General features: G+C 43.1%; 1 protein-coding gene and 1 long non-coding RNA gene across 2 annotated transcripts in view; both read left to right on the plus strand.

The window, feature by feature from the left end:
- The first annotated feature begins 4,252 nt into the window (after positions 1-4,252).
- LOC139416746 (uncharacterized) lies at positions 4,253-7,110 on the plus strand. The gene is made up of 4 exons (XR_011635122.1): positions 4,253-4,394; positions 4,613-4,774; positions 5,242-5,367; positions 5,657-7,110. It is a non-coding gene; the product is annotated as an uncharacterized lncRNA (long non-coding RNA).
- Positions 7,111-20,119: 13,009 nt separating this feature from the next.
- Positions 20,120-21,399, plus strand: part of LOC139416747 (pleckstrin homology domain-containing family G member 5-like) — a 113,267-nt gene continuing 111,987 nt past the window's right edge. The window contains exon 1 of the mRNA XM_071165785.1: positions 20,120-20,359. Coding sequence (XP_071021886.1) covers positions 20,275-20,359 — 85 coding nt within the window. The 5' untranslated portion in view covers positions 20,120-20,274. The remainder of the gene's footprint in view (positions 20,360-21,399) is intronic.

Consider the following 21,399-nt stretch of genomic DNA (forward strand, 5'->3'; position numbering starts at 1 on the left):
GAAAGTCTGTGTTGCCCAGCAACAGCCCCAAAACATCACTGCTCTAGAGGAGATCTGCATGGAAGAATGGGCCAAAATACCAGCAACAGTGTGTGAAAACTTTGTGAAGACTTACAGAAAACGTTTGACCTCTGTCATTGCCAACAAAGGGTATATAACAAAGTATTGAGATAAACTTTTGTTATTGACCAAATACTTATTTTCCACCATAATTTGCAAATAAATTCATTAAAAATGCTACAATGTGATTTTCAGGATTTTTTTCCCTCATTTTGTCTCATAGTTGAAGTGTACCTATTATGTCAATTACAGGCCTCTCTCATATTTTTAAGTGTGAGAACTTGCACAATTGGTGGCTGACTAAATACTTTTTTGCCCACTGTATATACTCCACTTTAGGCACTCCTCCTTCTCTCCAATCCTTACATCTTATGGTTCGACAGGAAGACGAAGTGATAAAGTAATAAACCGTTCTGTCTCCCTTAAGGTGACTTGACCACAACCCCCTTGAGGTCTAATCGCACTCCCGTGACTCCCTCCCATCCACCCAGCATATTCCACAGCCCCTCTGTCTTTCTACAGAGAACCATTAACTTCTGACATTAAAAACCAGTCTCTTCCTCTCCTTTATGTACTATGCTTATGCATATAACAATGTTCAAAGTTTACCTCGAATCCAACACTACCAACAGGACATTAAAAACTGTATTATCTTATGTTTTACCGAGACGTGGCTGAACGATGATAATGTAGACTTGGCGGGAATTTCCATGCACCGGCAGTAGAGAGATGCTACGTCTGTTAAGACTAGGGGGGGGGGGGGGGTCTATTTTGCAATAACAGCTGGTGCTCGATGTCTAATATTAAAGTAGTCTTGCTCGCCTGAGGTAGAGTTCCTTATGATAAGCTGTAGACCACACTATCTACCAAGAGAGTTCTCTATAGTATATGTAGCCGTCGATTTACCACTACAGAACGAAGCTGGCACTAACACCGCTCTCAACCAAATCTATAAGGCCATAAGCAAAGAAGAAAATTCTCACCCAGAAGCGGCGCTCCAAGTGGGTGGGGACTTTAATGCAGGCAAACTTAAATCAGTTTTACCACATTTTTACCTGTGCAACCAAAGGGAAAGAAATCCTAGACCACCTTTATTCCACAAACAGAGATGCATGCAAAGCCCCCCCCCCGCCCCTCTATTTAGCAAATCTGACCATAATTCTATCCTCCTGATTCCTGCTTAGAAGCAAAAACTAAAGCAGGAAGTACCAGTGACTCGCCCAATATGGAAGTGGTCAGATGACATGGACTGTTTTGCTAGCACAGACTGGAATATGTTCCGGTATTTATCCAATGGCATTGAGTACACCACCTCAGTCATTGGCTTCATCAATAAGTACATCGTCGACGTTGTCCCCACAGTTACCGTACGTACATATCCCAACCAGAAGTCATGGATTACAGGCAACGTCCGCATCGAGTTAAAGGCTAGAGCTGCCGCTTTCAACCAGTGGGAGACTAATCCGTATGTTTATAAGAAATCCCGCTATGCCCTCCGACGAACCATCAAACAAGCAAAGTGTCAGTACAGGTTTAAGATTGAATCGTACTACACTGGCTCTGACGCTTGTCGGATGTTGCAGGGCTTGAAAACTATTATGGACTACAAAGGGAAACCCAGACACGAGCTGCCCAGTGAAGCGAGCCTACCAGACGAGGTAAATGCCTTTTTATACTCGCTTCGAGGCAAACAACACTGACGCATGCACGAGAGCACCAGCTGTACTGGATGGCTGTGTGATAACACTCTCGGTAGCCGATGTGAACAAAACCTTTAAACAGGTCAAGATTCACAAAGCCGCTGGGCCAGATGGATTACCAAGACGTGTACTCAAAGCATGCGCGGACCAACTGTCAAGTGTCTTCACTGACATTTTCAACCTCTCCCTGACCAAGTCTGTAATACCAACATGTTTCAAGCAGACCACCATAGTTCCTGTGCCCAAGGAAGCGAAGGTAACCTGCCTCAATGATTACCGCCCGTAGCACTCAGTTCGGTAGCCATGAAGTGCTTTGAAAGGCTGGTCATGGCTCACATCAACAGCATCCTCCCGGACACCCTAAACCCACTCCAATTCGTATACCGCCCCAACAGATCCACAGACGATGCAATCTCAATCGCACTCCACACTTCCTTTTCCCACCTGGACAAAGGGAACACCGATGTGAGATTGCTGTTCATTGACTACAGCTCAGCGTTCAACACGCATAGTGCCCTCAAAGCTCATCACTAAGCTAAGGACTCTGGGACTGAACACCTCCCTCTGCAACAGGATCCTGGACGTCCTGACGGGCCGCCCCCAGGTGGTAAGGGTAGGCAACAACACGTCTGCAACGCTGATCCTTAACACTGGGGCCCTTCAGGGATGTGTACTTAGTCCCCTCCTGTACTTCCTGTTCACCCACGACTGGGTGGCCAAACACGATTCCAACACCATCATTAAGTTTTCAGACGACAACGATGAGCCAGCCAATAGGGAAGAGGTCAGAGAACTGGCAGTGTGGTGCCAGGACAACATCCTCTCCCTCAATGTGAGCAAGACAAAGTAGCTGATCGTGGACTTCAGGAAAAGGCATGCCGAATAGGCCCCCATTAACATGGGCTGTAGTGGAGCGGGTTGAGAGTCTCAAGTTCCTTCGTGTCCACATCACCAACGAACTATCATGGTCCAAACACACCAAGACAGTTGTGTAGAAGGCACGACAAAACCTTTTCCACTTCAGGAAACTGAAAAGATTTGGCATTGGTCCCCAGATCCTCAAAAGGTTCTACAGCTGCACCATCGAGAGCATGGTGCAGCTGGTTGCATCACCACCTGGTATGGAATCTGCTCGGCATCTGACCGTTAGGCGCTACAGAGGGTAGTGCGTACGGTCCAGTACATCACTGGAGCCAAACTTCCTGCCAACCAGGACCTATATTTTATTTTATTTCACCTTTATTTAACCAGGTAAGCTAGTTGAGAACAAGTTCTCATTTGCAACTGCGACCTGGCCAAGATAAAGCATAGCAGTTCGACAAATACACATATAATAGGCGGTGTCAGAGGAAAGTACATAAAAATGTCAGAGACTCCAGTCACCCAGGTTAGACTGTTTTCTCTGCTACCGCACGGCAAACGATACCGGAGCGCCAAGTCTTGGACCAAAAGGCTCCTCAACAGCTTTTACCCCCATGCCATAAGACTGCTAAACAATTAATACCCCCCCCCCCCCCCCCCGCCGGTACTCCCTGTATATAGCCTCATTATTCTTGTGTTACTTTTTTATTTTGTATTTTTTACTTGAGTCTATTTGGTAAATATTTTCTTAACTCTTGAACTGCACTGTTGGTTAAGGGTTTGTAAGTAAGCATTTCACGGTAAGGTCAACACTTGTTGTATTCGGCGCATGTGACATATAAAGTTTGATTTGATTCTATGGCCAGTTGTCCTGTGAAACAGACCTGGACCGCTATCTGGAGTCTCAACTCCCTGTGGCGCTTGTATAACAGAGAGATGCCCATAGTCATCAACACAATGGGCTGCGTCAAAGGTCAGTAACGCCGTATTCTTGGCAACCTGGGGAAAAAACAGCTACATTTGTCCCAAGCTGCCATGTTCATGTTTCACCCAATCCTCAAAAAGGAGGGAAAGCAAGCACACATGTCAACAAATAAATTATGCATAGTAATAATGCGTAGTAATTAATACTTTTTTGTTGTTGAATTCTTCATACTGACCTGTTGACATGTGTCTGCCTCTTCAGGTTTTGGCTTTCAGTTGCTGGTGGACATCATTTGCCTCTGCTCCGTCTCTCACGTGGTGCAGCTCAGTAGTGGGGATAAAGTAATGCGCCCCCAACTCACCCCTGAGTTCCTGAAGTCATCACATGGCTGGCAGACACCCTCCTGCCCAGTCAGCCCTGGGGGAGGACAACTCTGGATCCCATCCTCTCCAGTGGAGATACTCTATTCAGTTTGAAGGAGTGGGGCGCCCGGGCGAAATGTAAGAGTCCCAACAAGACAACAGCTTTCTTGGTTGCCATGGATATGGATATAAATTTTTCTGCTGAAGGAAGATACTTGCCATTTTATTTGGAGAAAAGACAAACCCACTCTGCACTTGCCAGAGTATCATATTAAGCTGATGTATGAGCCTTTGTCAGAGATTTTCTTGCTCTACTTCTCTGAGTTCACCCCCCCCCCCCCCCTCCTCTGGTGTGTGTTTTTCTTCCACAGGAGACACCAGTGTAGCAATGAGCAGCGTGACCTGGCTCTGCTGGGTTACTTCAGCCAGCTGCAGTCCCCTGAACCAGGCTCCGTCAGACCGCTGCACGGCTTCACCCCCTACCAGGTAAGAAATAATACAAACTTTTAGAGAAGAATGTAGCTTCACTCTAGTGCTGATGTCATTGATAAGTGCCGTGTTCTGCCGGCCTGCTCGTGTCAAATCAGTTTTTATTAATGTCTGTGTAAGCATAGGATTCAAGTCTGTAATATTTTTTACCTTTTAGAATATACTAATTCCACTACGTCCCTCCCTTGTCCTCTCTGTGCTGGTTCCCCATTCAGCAGTGGCGGTGGGTGTGATGCACTGTGAGGTAGCACCAGCTCATGCGCTCTACGCTGCCAATGCCAGTCTGGTGAGGCTGTGCTTTCTGAATGAGAAGGTATCAGGCAGGGGAGGCCCAGTTCTACTCTCTCAAACCCCTGTCTGTCCCTGCGTAGGATTTGGTAAGTATATATAGGTCTATAGCCATTACCCATACACATGTTAAAAAGGAAGCTGATGGGAGGAGCCATAGGACTGGCTCATTGTAATGGCTGGAATGTAATTGTTTTATTCCATTCCAGCCATTACAATGAGCCCATCCTCCTATAACTTCTCCCACCAGCCTCCTCTGACATGTTAGTCTGTCACTGTTCTGTGTGGACAACTGTCATCTATCTAGCCGAGAACAGTAATACAGTTCGGCATCTCCCCATCATGGATGAATAACTCTTAGAATGGATGAATGGATGGTGTGATGGATGGATGGAGGGATAACAAAGCTCTACGGTGTGGGTTTCTTTCTGGGAGAATCTTAATTGCATACTCCCCGTGTCCTCGCCTCCTTCTCAATACCCATTGGATGAGAAATCCAGAGGTCCTTCTCCTCCAATGGGTTTTGAGGAGGAGGTGAGGAGTATGCTGTTCTCAGCAGGTGTCCTTTGGGGTGTGGACATGGCATGTGGCCTGTACACCTGTTTTTCCCTCAGTCCTCCGTCAGGTCAACGGTCTTCTGCTGGGTGCTGTCACACTGACCAACATCCTCCTCACAGGACAGGTAAGACAAAAGGATAAATCCCAAACACTGCGTGCAGTGTCGTACTCTCCGCTCCTCAATCATCTGTAAGATGTCTTTGTTTGACTTTGACACTCAAATATAAATTATTATTAAACATATGCATGAAAAACTGAAAAATCACAACTGCCAAACCCAACCATTAAAATATTGCAGGACTGTCCTGTTCCTCTCCATGTCAGCTTTTAGCTATCAGGTTATTTTGGTTCAGTCACTCATTCTTGCTACATATCCTTGCTTTATCTTAGTCCACATCCTCTTTCTGTTACAGACAGGAATTGTGGGAGAGCCTCCCTACGTCACAATAGACTACAACTTTGAGCTAACCGGAGCTGGGAAGATTCACATCTTCAAGGGGCTTGCAAGACCTGACCAGATGAATAACGCAAAGTGATTGTTTTTGTGAGAAGAGACTATGGTTTCACAGCAAGAAATCTGAAATCTGAATATTTTTTACCTTTTTTACTGACTTCAAACACCAAGGCCAGAGTCTCTCTTTCTCTTGCTTTCTCTTATCGCTCCTGTTTCATCAGGAGTTGTTTGGCAGAAGTTGGAAATAGGCCTAAATAAAACAATTTCAGGTCTTTTATTTCCTAGGTGTAAGATCTGTTCTTGTCCTGAAGAGGGCATTTTAAGTAACCTCATAAATTCACACCAGAGTGGTTAATACAGTAAAATGAGTATATATGAGGTTTGTTGCCTTTTGGTGCCCTGAAGAGGGCAGTGTTGTTCAGGTTTATATTTCAAGTTTATCAAGCCTAGCTCGTACAGTTAGTTGTATAGTAAATGAGATTTTATAGGCTGCTGCACAAGACTATTATGTGTGTATGGATGGACACAGTTTCGGAGCATCATGACGAACGCACACATTTTGTTGTCTGTGCGGACATGTTTCAAGTTTTATTAGTCGTATGTACAGGACACATGGTATGCACCGTCCAAACGAAATGCATACTTGCAGGTTCCTTCTTGTCAATACAACAATAAGAAATAATAAACTAAGAATACGAACATAAACTAAATGGCTCAGTAGAATAGAATAAACATCTTAGCATAACTATAATACATTAAGGCACAATTTAAAGTCCAATATTTACAAGTGTTTTGGGAAGGGGGATTGGGGGCAAGTGTTTAAATTGTGCAGTATTTAGCAATCATTAGTCTGTTAGAAACAGTTGTGATTTGTGTGTAGCATGAATGTCTGCGTTTACACAAGCAGCCAAATGTTGATTTTTTTTCCCCCACTAATTGGTCTTTTGACCAATCACATGAGATCTTTTCACATCAGATTTTTTTCAGAGCTGATCTGATTGGTCGAAAGACCAATTATTAAAAATAAAATAAAAATTGGTCTGCCTGTGTAAACGCAGTGTGTGTGTGTGTATATACAGTGGGGAGAACAAGTATTTGATACACTGCCGATTTTGCAGGTTTTCCTACTTACAAAGCATGTAGAGGTCTGTAATTTTTATCATAGGTACACTTCAACTGCCAACAACCTCCTTCCCTCAGTAAGACCATTGAAGATGGGTCGTGGCTGGGTCTTCCAGCATGACAACGACCCGAAACACACAAGCCAGGGCAACTAAGGAGTGGCTCCGTAAGAAGCATCTCAAGGTCCTGGAGTGGCCTAGCCAGTCTCCAGACCTGAACCCAATAGAAAATCTTTGGAGGGAGCTGAATGTCCGTATTGCCCAGCGGCAGCCCCGAAACCTGAAGGATCTGGAGAAGGTCTGTATGGAGGAGTGGGCCAAAATCCCTGCTGCAGTGTGTGCAAACCTGGTCAAGAACTACAGGAAACGTACGATCTCTGTAATTGCAAACAAAGGTTTCTGTACCAAATATTAAGTTCTGCTTTTCTGATGTATCAAATACTTATGTCATGCAATAAAAATGCAAATGAATTACTTAAAAATCATACAATGTGATTTTCTGGATTTTTGTTTTAGATTCCGTCTCTCACAGTTGAAGTGTACCTATGATAAAATGACAGACCTCTACATACTTTAAGTAGGAAAACCTGCAAAATCGGCAGTGTATCAAATACTTGTTCTCCCCACTGTATATATAGGTATGTTTGTTTGCGTGACTGCATGCACTGCATTCAGAAAGTATTCAGACCCCTTGACTTTTTCCATATTTTGTTACATTACAGCCGTTTCCCCTCATCAATCTACACACAATATACCCCCCCCCCCCCCCCCCATTTTTGCAAATGTATAAAAATTAGAAAGCTGATATCACATTTACATAAGTATTCAGACCCTTTAGTCAATTCTGTGTTGAAGCACCTTGGCAGCAATTACAGCCTTGAGTTTTCTTGGGTATGACGCAACAAGCTTGGCACACCTGTGTTTGGGGAGTTTCTCCCATTATTCTCTGCAGATCCTCTCAAGCTCTGTCAGGTTGGATGGGGAGCGTCGCTGCACAGCTATTTTCAGGTCTCGCTATAGATGTTTGACCGGGCTCCGGCTGGCCTACTAAAGGACATTCAGAGACTTGTCTCGAAGCCAGTCCTGTGTTGTCTTGGTTTGTGTGCTTATGATCGTTGTGCTGTGAACCTTCGCCTCAAATCAAAGTTTATTGGTCACATACTAGCAGATAGCAGATGTTATTGTGAGTGTAGCGAAATGCTTGTGCTTCTAGTTCCGACAGTGCAGCAATATCTAACATGTCATCTAACAATTCCACAATAACTACCTAATACACACAAATCTAAGTAAAGGAATGGAATAAGAATATATACATATAAGTACAGTGGGGCAAAAAAGTATTTAGTCAGCCACCAATTGTGCAAGTTCTCACACTTAAAAGATGAGAGAGGCTTGTAATTTTCATCATAGGTACACTTCAACTATGACAGACAAAATGAGGGGAAAAAATCCTGAAAATCACATTGTAGGATTTTTAATGAATTTATTTGCAAATTATGGTGGAAAATAAGTATTTGGTCAATAACAAAAGTTTATCTCAATACTTTGTTATATACCCTTTGTTGGCAAAGTCTTCACAAGGTTTTCACACACTGTTGCTGGTATTTTGGCCAATTCCTCCATGCAGATCTCCTCTAGAGCAGTGATGTTTTGGGGCTGTTGCTGGGCAACATGGACTTTCAACACCCTCCAAAGATTTGTTATGGGGTTGAGATCTGGAGACTGGCTAGGCCACTCCAGGACCTTGAAATGCTTCTTACGAAGCCACTCCTTCGTTGCCCGAGCGGTGTGTTTGGGATCATTGTCATGCTGAAAGAGCCAGCCATGTTTCATCTTCAATGCCCTTGCTGATGGAAGGAGGTTTTCATTCAAAATCTCAAGATACATGGCCCCATTCATTCTTTCCTTTGGTGTTTCCACCCCCATGCTTCACAGTAGGTATGGTGTTCTTTGGATGCAACTCAGCATTCTTTGTCCTCCAAACACGACGAGTTGAGTTACCAAAAAGTTATATTTTGGTTTCATCTGACCATATGACATTCTCCCAATCTTCTTCTGGATCATCCAAATGTTCTCTAGCGAACTTCAGACGGCCTGGACATGTACTGGCTTAAGCAGGGGGACACGTCTGGCACTGCAGGATTTGAGTCCCTGGCGGCGTAGTGTGTTACAAATGGTAGGCTTTGTTACTTTGGTCCCAGCTCTCTGCAGGTCATTCACTAGGTCCCCCCGTGTGGTTCTGGGATTTTTGCTCACCGTTCTTGTGATCATTTTGACCCCACGGGGTGAGATCTTGCGTGGAGCCCCAGATCGAGGGAGATTATCAGTGGTCTTGTATGTCTTCCATTTCCTAATAATTGCTCCCACAGTTGATTTCTTCAAACCAAGCTGCTTACCTATTGCAGATTCAGTCTTCCCAGCCTGGTGCAGGTCTACAATTTTGTTTCTGGTGTCCTTTGACAGCTCTTTGGTCTTGGCCATCGTGGAGTTTGGAGTGTGACTGTTTGAGGTTGTGGACAGGTGTCTTTTATACTGATAACACGTTCAAACGGGTGCCATTAATACAGGTAACGAGTGGAGGACAGAGGAGCCTCTTAAAGAAGAAGTTACAGGTCTGTGAGAGCCAGAAATCTTGCTTGTTTGTAGGTGACCAAATACTTATTTTCCACCATAATTTGCAAATAAATTCATTAAAAATACTACAATGTGATTTTCTGGGTATTTTTTTCTAATTTTGTCTGTCATAGTTGAAGTTTACCTATGATGAAAATTATAGGCCTCTCTCATCTTTTTAAGTGGGAGAACTTGCACAATTGGTGTCTGACTAAATACTTTTTTGCCCCACTGTATGTGGCATAAACACAAGCAGTCATAATGTTTTAATCTGATTAGGCTACTTCAAATGTTTCCTTAAGGCATGCGCATGTTCATCCAAAATATAATTCCAGCATGGTTTGACAATGACACCCTAAAGACTCTGGCAAGTGCACTAATCCAGTGTCACTTTGATTATGCCTGCACATCATGGTCCCCCAGCAGCCCCAAACATCTCAAGAATCAGCTACAGACCAGCCAAAACAAGCTTGTAGGAATTGTAATTAAACAATTGAAGTATTAATTCAACTTGGTCTTGTCCACAGAATTATCACAGGCTCAGCCTCCAGGTACCTATCCAACAACAGTATTTTTCATTTGTTAAATATGTCCACCAGCATTATACCAGAGCCAGAGTCTAATATTCCCTGTTTTAAATAGGAATCTATCTGGTAAGAACACATTTTTATATACCGGAACTGTTGAGTGGAACAAACTACAACAGCAACTCAAAGCCATAACAACCATAACCACTTTTAAAAAATTATGCCAAAAGCTGGCTAATGTTTGAACAGTAGAAAATATTTTTGTCTGTATCTCAATAATGTGTCTGTATCTATGTAATTGTATACTGTATGTATTTATGTAGAAATAGGGACCACAATGGAAATGTGCAATTTTTTTTTATTTTACCTTTATTTAACCAGGCAAGTCAGTTAAGAACACATTCTTATTTTCAATGACGGCCTGGGAACAGTGGGTTAACTGCCTGTTCAGGGGCAGAACGACGATACAAAAATATTTGTATTGTGTGTCTATATAGGTATTTTTGACAAATAAAATCATTCAATCAATCCAAACTGTGCAGCGGCCATTTGATGAATGGAAATAGACATCTGTTACAAAACACCAAAAAGTTTAATGACATTCAGAGATTGTCAAGTCGAGCCTTCAATAATAGATATGCCTACAAGGTAGGGAGGGATATATAACCCGTCTATATAAGGCAGGGGTGGGCAATTACAGACCTCGAGGGCCAGATTGGTGTCACAGTTTGGCCCTAGCTCCAGCTAACACACCTGACTCCAATAATCACATCATCATGATCTTCAATCATGATCTTCAGAATGCAATTGGATTAAATCAGCTGTGTTTGCTAGGGATGGAGAAAAAGTGTGACCCCAATTAGGCCCTCCGGGACTGGAGTTGCCCACCCCTAATATAAGGTCTGAATACTTTCTGAATGCACTGTATGTCTATCTCTGATAAGCTACCCAGGAAAGGGTATAGGCCTAAGGCCGAGACAAAGAAGACACAGTGGCAGAATAAATTCAACCACACCGGTGTTTCATCACAAAACCGGAGAGTAAAATCTGTCGGGTGAAGTCCACAAATCATATTGCATGTAACAAACAGTTACATGATCTATAGCATGCTCAAGCAAGTTCATGTTTCCACCATTTTCAGACAACTAAACAACTATTGATTTAGAACCATGGAGAGTTAGGCTACGCCGCGTCACAAAGAAAACAGGAGCTGTCTCCAAGTTTTTTTTTGTTCTAGGCTACCTGGCTAAAATGCTTGCTCGCTAGCCTAACTTCCTTTCATGGAAACAATGAGCCAGCAAGTTAACATTAGCCTACATATTGAACTTCCATCCTCTCAGGCACAATATATGAATTTATGGTTGGATCAGAATCGCTGTTATAATCATTGGCCAGTGCGGAGAATTAAGTAAAACCAAATCCCTATCTCCATCCATGACTAATTTAGGAAATGGACAATTTCAGTTAGCTAGCTAGCTACCTGAGGAACAACCCAACGAGCTGCAACAATTCCATTTTTTTCTGTCAATGAGGTTTGGTTTTTGATGTGATGTGATTGGTGTGAAGCCAAATCCAAACTGGCTTCAATTTACACTATTTTGTGGTGCACCAGGACCATTCACATCCATGCTTTTGTCACTTCTAGGTTAGACTACTGCAATGCTCTACTTTCCGGCTACCCGGATAAAACACTAAATAAACTTCAGTTAGTGCTAAATACGTCTGCTAGAATCCTGACTAGAACCCAAAAATGTGATCATATTACTCCAGTGCTAGCCTCTCTACACTGGCTTCCTGTCAAAGCAAGGGCTGATTTCAAGGTTTTACTGCTAACCTACAAAGCATTACATGGGCTTGCTCCTACCTATCTCTCTGATTTGGTCCTGCCGTACATACCTACACGTACGCTACGGTCACAAGACGCAGGCCTCCTAATTGTCCCTCGAATTTCTAAGCAAACAGCTGGAGGCAGGGCTTTCTCCTATAGAGCTCCATTTTTATGGAACGGTCTGCCTACCCATGTCAGAGACGCAAACTCGGTCTCAACCTTTAAGTCTTTACTGAAGACTCATCTCTTCAGTGGGTCATATGATTGAGTGTAGTCTGGCCCAGGAGTGGGAAGGTGAACGGAAAGGCTCTGGAGCAACGAACCGCCCTTGCTGTCTCTGCCTGGCCGGTTCCCCTCTTTCCACTGGGATTCTCTGCCTCTAGCCCTATTACAGGGGCTGAGTCACTGGCTTACTGGGGCTCTCTCATGCCGTCCCTGGAAGGGGTGCATCACCTGAGTGGGTGGATTCACTGATGTGGTCGTCCTGTCTGGGTTGGCGCCCAACCTTGTGTTGTGCCATGGCGGAGATCTTTGTGGACTATACTCAGCCTTGTCTCAGGATGGTAAGTTGGTGGTTGAAGATATCCCTCCAGTGGTGTGGGGGCTGTGCTTTGGCAAAGTGGGTGGGGTTATATCCTTCCTGTTTGGCCCTGTCCGGGGGTGTCCTCGGATGGGGCCACAGTGTCTCCTGACCCCTCCTGTCTCAGCCTCCAGTATTTATGCTGCAGTAGTTTATGTGTCGGGGGGCTAGGGTCAGTTTGTTATATCTGGAGTACTTCTCCTGTCCTATTCGGTGTCCTGTGTGAATCTAAGTGTGCATTCTCTAATTCTCTCCTTCTCTCTTTCTTTCTCTCTCTCGGAGGACCTGAGCCCTAGGACCATGCCCCAGGACTACCTGACATGATGACTCCTTGCTGTCCCCAGTCCACCTGGCCGTGCTGCTGCTCCAGTTTCAACTGTTCTGCCTTATTATTATTCGACCATGCTGGTCATTTATGAACATTTGAACATCTTGGCCATGTTCTGTTATAATCTCCACCCGGCACAGCCAGAAGAGGACTGGCCACCCCACATAGCCTGGTTCCTCTCTAGGTTTCTTCCTAGGTTTTGGCCTTTCTAGGGAGTTTTTCCTAGCTACCGTGCTTCTACACCTGCATTGCTTGCTGTTTGGGGTTTTAGGCTGGGTTTCTGTACAGCACTTTGAGATATCAGCTGATGTACGAAGGGCTATATGAATAAATTTGATTTGATTTGATTACAAAAAAATTACAGACGGAGAACATGAAAAACTACAAGTAATCTAGTAAAAACCATTAAATTCACAAGAGTATAAAACAGCAAATTAAAAACATTGACAGGTCAGGGAATCAGCCTCAAAATCCTTCATCAGTGATTTAAAAACACCAATCGGAACACGTTCTTCCAGTTTAAAAGTATTTTGTAAGGTGTTCCAAGACGATGGCGCAGAGTACATAAAAGCCCTTTTACCAAATTCAGTTCGGACATTTGGAACAGTTAGCAGGATAAAGTCCAGCGAACAAAGAGAGTACCCACCACATTTCTGAACAATAAAAATGCACAAATAAAAAGGTAGTAAACCCAAAATGGCTTTGTATACCAGTGACTGACCCTACGAGTGACTAGAGAAGGCCAGCCAACCCTGGTATACAAAGTGCAGTGGTGCGTAAGGGTTTTACAGTTTAAAATAAATCTCATAGTGCCACGGTAAAGAGTGTCAATTGATCTCAGTCACTGAGTGTAAGCATTCATATTTAAAATATCCCCATAGTCTAGTAAAGGCTTAAATGAAGCTGACCTTATTCCTAAAATAATATCCCAATTTCAGCTTCAATTGTTTTGTAAGTTGTTGAAAATGCAATTTAAAAGAGAGGCCGTCATCAATTAAAATTCCAAGATATTTATATGAGGTTACAACCTCAATCTCCTTGCCCTGACAGGTAGTAGTAATAGGTGAAAGGTTCAGAGGTCTATTTCTTGCATTAGAAAACACCATTAGTTTAGTTTTGTCAGTATTGAGGATAAGCTTAAATTGACACAAGGTATGTTGAACAGTATAAAAAGCAGTTTGCATGTTCTGGAAAGCTTTTGTAAGAGACGAGGCACAACAGTAAATAACAGTATCATCAGCATAAAAAGGAAGTTGTGCATTTTGGACAATTTTGTCTAAATCATTTATATAAATAGTGAATAAGAGAGGACCAAGTACAGAGCCTTGGGGCACACCATTCAAGACAGACAATTTAACAGACATAAGCCCATCAAATTGAGTGCACTGAGTTCTATCAGACAGATAGTTAGCAAACCATGCAACTGCATACTCCGAAAGACCTACACTCAAAAATCTCTGCCTTGGTATAGCATGATTAACTGTATCAAAAACCTGTTTTTTGTCAATGGCTTCAGTGATATCATTTAAAACCTTCATGACTGCTGTAATTGTGCTATACTTCTTCCTGAAGCCCGATTGGTACATTGATAAAATAGAGTTAGTAAATTTAAAAAACTCTTTTAGCTGTTCACTTACAAGGGTTTCAAGTATTTTCACCAGGGGTGACAGATTTGAGATTGGCCTATAATTATTTAAAAGAGTTGGATCTCCCCCTTTTAAAAGTGTTAGGACAAATGCTGATTTCCAGATCTTTGGAATTTCATTACATTCCAGGGTTAGATTGAACAGAGATGTAAGTGGTTCAGCTATGAAATCAGCTGCCAGATTTAAAAAGCAGGGATCCAAAAGATCAAGACCTGCAGGCTTTCTCTGATCTAAGGATTTCAGGGCTTTATGTACCACCTGCACTGATAATGGCAAAAAGCTAAAGGTTTGACCAGCTCTCACTGGTTCATCCACAGAGGGTTGTACAGAGACAGAGGACACTGTATCAAACAGCCTACCAGATGATACAAAGTGCTCATTGAAACAATTCAGCATTTCAGTTTTGTCATATATACAGTGCCTTGCGAAAGTATTCGGCCCCCTTGAACTTTGCGACCTTTTGCCACATTTCAGGCTTCAAACATAAATATATAAAACTGTATTTTTTTGTGAAGAATCAACAACAAGTGGGACACAATCATGAAGTGGAACGACATATATTGGATATTTCAAACTTTTTAACAAATCAAAAACTGAAAAATTGGGCGTGCAAAATTATTCAGCCCCTTTTACTTTCAGTGCAGCAAACTCTCTCCAGAAGTTCAGTGAGGATCTCTGAATGATCCAATGTTGACCTAAATGACTAATGATGATAAATACAATCCACCTGTGTGTAATCAAGTCTCCGTATAAATGCACCTGCACTGTGATAGTCTCAGAGGTCCGTTAAAAGCGCAGAGAGCATCATGAAGAACAAGGAACACACCAGGCAGGTCCGAGATACTGTTGTGAAGAAGTTTAAAGCCGGATTTGGATACAAAAAGATTTCCCAAGCTTTAAACATCCCAAGGAGCACTGTGCAAGCGATAATATGGAAATGGAAGGAGTATCAGACCACTGCAAATCTACCAAGACCTGGCCGTCCCTCTAAACTTTCAGCTCATACAAGGAGAAGACTGATCAGAGATGCAGCCAAGAGGCCCATGATCACTCTGGATGAACTGCAGAGATCTACAGCTGAGGTTGGAGACTCTGTCCATAGGACAACAATCAGTCGTATATTGCACAAATCTGGCCTTTATGGAAGAGTGGCAAGAAGAAAGCCATTTCTTAAAGATATCCATAAAAAGTGTCGTTTAAAGTTTGCCACAAGCCACCTGGGAGACACACCAAACATGTGGAAGAAGGTGCTCTGGTCAGATGAAACCAAAATTGAACTTTTTGGCAACAATGCAAAACGTTATGTTTGGCGTAAAAGCAACACAGCTGAACACACCATCCCCACTGTCAAACATGGTGGTGGCAGCATCATGGTTTGGGCCTGCTTTTCTTCAGCAGGGACAGGGAAGATGGTTAAAATTGATGGGAAGATGGATGGAGCCAAATATAGGACCATTCTGGAAGAAAACCTGATGGAGTCTGCAAAAGACCTGAGACTGGGACGGAGATTTGTTTTCCAACAAGACAATGATCCAAAACATAAAGCAAAATCTACAATGGAATGGTTCAATAATAAACATATCCAGGTGTTAGAATGGCCAAGTCAAAGTCCAGACCTGAATCCAATCGAGAATCTGTGGAAAGAACTGAAAACTGCTGTTCACAAATGCTCTCCATCCAACCTCACTGAGCTCGAGCTGTTTTGCAAGGAGGAATGGGAAAAAATTTCAGTCTCTCGATGTGCAAAACTGATAGAGACATACCCCAAGCGACTTACAGCTGTAATCGCAGCAAAAGGTGGCGCTACAAAGTATTAACTTAAGGGGGCTGAATAATTTTGCACGCCCAATTTTTCAGTTTTTGATTTGTTAAAAAAGTTTGAAATATCCAATAAATGTCGTTCCACTTCATGATTGTGTCCCACTTGTTGTTGATTCTTCACAAAAAAAATACAGTTTTATATCTTTATGTTTGAAGCCTGAAATGTGGCAAAAGGTCGCAAAGTTCAAGGGGGCCGAATACTTTCGCAAGGCACTGTAGCAACGGAGTCCTTCAAAACACATGACGGTAATTAATTAACATTACTGTTACCAGACATAGACTTAATAGCCTTCCATGTGGTAGTAGAGAGAACAGTCTATGACTAAGGTGGGTGGGGTCTTTGACAATTTTTAGGGCCTTCCTCTGACATCGCCTGGTGTAGAGGTCCTGGATGGATGGCAGGCAGCTTAGTCCCAGTGATGTACCTGGGCCGCACGCAGTACCCTCTGTAGTGCCTTGTGGTAGGAAGCTGAGCAGTTGCCGTACCAGGCAGTGATGCAACCAGCTCTCGATGTTGCAGCTGTAGAACCTTTTGAGGATCTGAGGACCCATGCTAAATATTTATAGTTTCCTGAGGGGGAATAGGCTTTGTCATGCCCTCTTTATGACTGTCTTGGTGTGTTTGGACCATTCTAGTTTGTTGGTGATGTGGACACCAAGGAACTTGAAGCTCTCAACCTGCTCCACTATAACCCTGTTGATGAGAATGGGGGTGTGCTCGGTCCTCCTTTTCCTGTAATCCACAATCATCTCCTTAGTCTTGGTTACGTTGAGGGAGAGGTGGTTGTTCTGGCACCACCCAGCCAGGTTTCTGACCTCCTACCTATAGGCTGTCTCGTCATTGTCGGTGATCAGGCCTACCACTGTTGTGTAGTCTGAAAACTTAATGATGGTGTTGGAGTCGTTTCCTGTTTGCTTATTTCCTTATACAGTGGACTGAGTGAGGTCTTAGTGCCAGCGTCCATCTGTGGTGGTAAATAAACAGCCACGAAAAGTATAGATGAAAACTCTCTTGACAAATAGTGTGGTCTAAAGTTTATCAAAAGATACTCAAAATCTTCAGGTGAGCAAAATCTAGAGACTTCCTTAGATTTCGTGCACCAGCTGTTGTTTACAAATATGCACAGACCGCCCCCACTCGTCTTAATAGTGTGCTGTTCTATCTAGCCAGTGCATTTTATATCCTGCTAGCTGAATATCCATGTCATCATTCAGCCATGATTCCGTGAAACATAAGATGTTACAGTTTTTGATGTCCCGTTGGTAGGATATTCGTGATCTAATTTATTGTCCAATTATTATACGTTGGCGAGTAATATTGACGGTAAAGGCACCTTTCCCACTCTCCTTCTCCGGATCCTTAATATGGATCCCTTAAGCGCGAATCCCGCTCGAATCCCGTTAGCGGGATTGATTTGACAACATCCAGTGAAATTGTAGCGCGCCAAATTCAAACTACAAAAATATAAGTGTAATACATCAAAATAAAGCTTAACTTCTTGTTAATCCAGCCACTGTGTCAGATTTCCAAAAGGCAAACCATGTGATTATCTGAGGACAGTGTCCCACATACAAACACATGAAAAACATATTTCAACAAGGCAGGTGCGACACAAAAGTCTGAAATAGCCATACAATAAATGCCTTACCTTTGAAGATCTTCTTTTTGCAATCTCAAATGTCTCAGTGACACAATGAATGGTCGTTTTGTTTGATAAATTCCTTCTTTATATCCCCAAAATGTCCAATTATTTGGAGCGTTTGATTCAGAAATACACCGGTTCCAACATGACTAAAAAGTATCTAATAAATTACCTGTAAACTTGATCCAAACATTTCAAACAACGTTCCTAATCTGACCTCAGGTATCCTAAAATGTAAATGAATGATCAAATTTAAGACGGAATAAACTATTTCTAATTCAGGATAAAAACAACGTGAAGCGCGCTCCAGTTCACGCTCAACAAAAGTCTAAAGCCCTTCAGAGTGACACCTACAAAGAACAGCCCTACTTCTTAATTTCTCAAAAGAAAAACACCGAACAATTTCTAAAGACTGTTGACATCTAGTGGAAGCAACAGGAACTGCAATCTGGGCCCTATTAAATCAGGTCTCCCATAGAAAAACATTGGAAAACCCAGTGACCTAAAAAATGTTTTTCCCTGGATGGATTGTGCTCGGGGTTATGCCTGCCAAATCAGTTCTGTTGTACTCACAGGCATTATGCTAACAGTTTTCGAAACTTCAGAGTGTTTTCCATCCAAATCTACAAATGATATGCATATCCTAGCTTCCGGGCCTGAGTAGCAGGCAGTTTACTTTGTGCACACTTTTCATCCGGACGTACTGCCCCCTATCCCAGAGAGGATTTAATAGGCACCCTGCTCTGTGTCCTCTGTGCCTGTGTCTCTTTCTCTTGCCATTAACGGGAATATCAGCCTTGTCGGGTGTTCGCAGTATATTCTGTGCTTCCTGCTTGTTGAAGAAAAAAATAATTGTCTAATCCGAGGTGAGTGATCTCTGTCCTGATATCCAGAAGTTATTTTTTGCTGTAAGATATGGTGGCAGAAACATTATAGACAAAATCATTTACAAATAACATGAAAAAAAACACATAAAAGCACAATTGGTTCGACGTCCGTAAAACTGCTGTCATTTCTTTCGCCGCCATTTTATTGGTGCATATTTTGGGTTTTGCCCTAGTGTAACGGATGTGAAACGGCTAGCTTAGTTAGCGGTGCGCGCTAAATAGTGTTTCAATCGGTGACGTCACTTGCTCTGAGACCTTGAAGTAGTGGTTCCCCTTGCTCTGCAAGGGCCGTGGCTTTTGTGGAGCGATGGGTAACAATGCTTCGTGGGTGACTGTTGTTGATGCGTGCAGAGGGTCCCTGGTTTGCGCCCGGGTATGGGCGAGGGGACGGTCTAAAATTATACTGTTACACTAGCACTACACAGCTGATTCAAATAATCAAAGCTTGATGAGCTATAGGGCAAAAACCGAAACGTGCACCCATGGGTGGCCCCAGGACCGAGTTTGGGGAACCCTGTGACTAGACTAATCAAGTAAGGGCCAATCAATCAAGGCATAATTGCAGACATCAAAATGTATCCCTTGCTATAGAGACCATTAAAGCTAAAGGAATGTTTGATTCAATTTAACAATATCTGATTATTGAAACATGATTTATTGTTTAAAGGGAAACATTGTATGTTTTTCTCTACTGTCTTTGTTAACAATGCTACAATCAAATGACGTATGCTCTCTTTGGCGCCCCTAGCTGCAACATTCTACCAACTTTTAAAGGGAAAGAAGAGAAGGTGGCCTGAATGAATGGAATACTTTATTTTTTATGGTTGAAAATCGGAGGGACAGAGTGTGAGACTAGGCGTGGAATTACGTCGCCGACTTCAAGTTGCTTCACTTGCGCGAATGCAATGTAGAAGAAGTCAATGGACGAAAGTTGCAACAGAGTAGTCTGTGCTTCTTTCACCTATGGTATAATGGACGATTAAAATAAATAGTAGTATTATCGTGAGCTGGTGAGAGGGAGGGGTGAACGCTACGGTGGTTGCACAGTTCAAGCCTATTTCTGACGTGGATGTCGAAAATAATGATTTTCGTGCAGCAACAGGTTACTGCTGCATAGTGGAGTAAACCATAACAGCGTGTCCTTTTGTCATATTGCAGAATTTACCTTTAGGCGGTGTTTATTACTTGTGTGAGACCTATTCTGCACCAGTCAGCCATTAGCCTATTCCATTTTGGTGGAGACTGAGTCAGCCGTGTGACAGGTTAGTTTATTCACGAAAGGTTGGATTTATTTCAATGCATTGTTTTTTAACAGGTTGACTGCAGTGCTCTCAAACTAACTTATTTACAGAGAACGAATACACGAGCACGCACGGCGTTCCAAAAAAAGAAGACAGTGGTTTTAGGCGAAATGGAGAGTGATAAAATGGCACATTAATGTTAAATGCAAACTTCAAGACCAGAGCATCGGAAATCTACCATTCATTGAGAACAGACATGAAGACGACCAATCATAGGTGATCTTCTCCCCTGGGATGTGTTGTTGGTGAGTTTTCAGGCGAAGAACCAAAAACAGGACTTAAATGGTTCCAAACAAGTGGACCATGAATTCAGTTCTACAGCACAAGTCACCGCCAAAGAGTTGGCTTCGTCTCCGACTACGACTCCGTAAGTATCCTACACCAGCCACTGTTATATTTTCTCTCCTCTCTTCATCATTCATTATCATATACACAACGTGACCAAAAGTATGTGGACACATGCTTGTCGAACAATTCATTCCAAAAGCATGCACATTAATATGGAGTTGGTCCTCCCGTTTTGCTGCTATAACAGCCTCCACTGTTCTGGGAAGGCTTTCCACTAGATGTTGGAACATTGCTGCTGGGGCATTCTTCCATTCAGCCACAAGAGCATTAGTGATGTCAGGGTATTAGGCCCACAGTTGACGTTCCAATCTCAAATGTGTTCGATGGGGTTGAGGTCAGGGCTCTGTGCAGGTCAGTTCTTTCACACTGATCTCGACAAACCATTTCTGTATGGACCTCGCTTCGAGTACGGGGGGCATTGTCATGCTGAAACGGTGAAGGGACTTCCCCAACCTGTTGCCACAAAGTTAGAATCACAGAATTGTCTAGAATGGTCATTGTGTGCTGTAGCGTTTAGATTTCCCTTCACTGGAACTAAGGGGCCTAGCCCTAACCATGAAAAACAGCCCCAGACCATTATTCCTCCTCCACCAAACTTTACATTTGGCACTATGCATTGGGGCAGGTAGCATTTTCCTGGCATCCGCCAAACCCAGAATCATCCGTCGGACTTCCAGATGATGAAGCGTGATTCATCACACCAGACAAGGTGTTTCCACTGCTCCAGAGTCCAATGGCGTCAACCTTTCATCACCCCAGTCAACGCTTGGCATTGCGCATGGTGATCTTAGGCTTGTGTGTGCGGCTGCTCAGACATGGAAACCCATTTCATGAAGCTTCCGACGAACAGTTGTGCTCACCTTGCTCCCAGCGGCCGTTTGGAACTCGGTAGTGAGTATTGCAACTGAGGACAGAGGATTTTTACGCACTATGCGCTTCAACACTTGGCAGTCCTGGTGCCACATTGAAAGTCACCGAGGTCTTCAGTACGAGCCATTCAGCTGCCAATGTTTGTCTCTGGAGATTACATGGCTGTATGCTCGATTTATTATACCTGTC

Source organism: Oncorhynchus clarkii, chromosome 9 (assembly GCF_045791955.1).
Source record: "Oncorhynchus clarkii lewisi isolate Uvic-CL-2024 chromosome 9, UVic_Ocla_1.0, whole genome shotgun sequence".
NCBI classification, from domain to species: domain Eukaryota; kingdom Metazoa; phylum Chordata; class Actinopteri; order Salmoniformes; family Salmonidae; genus Oncorhynchus; species Oncorhynchus clarkii.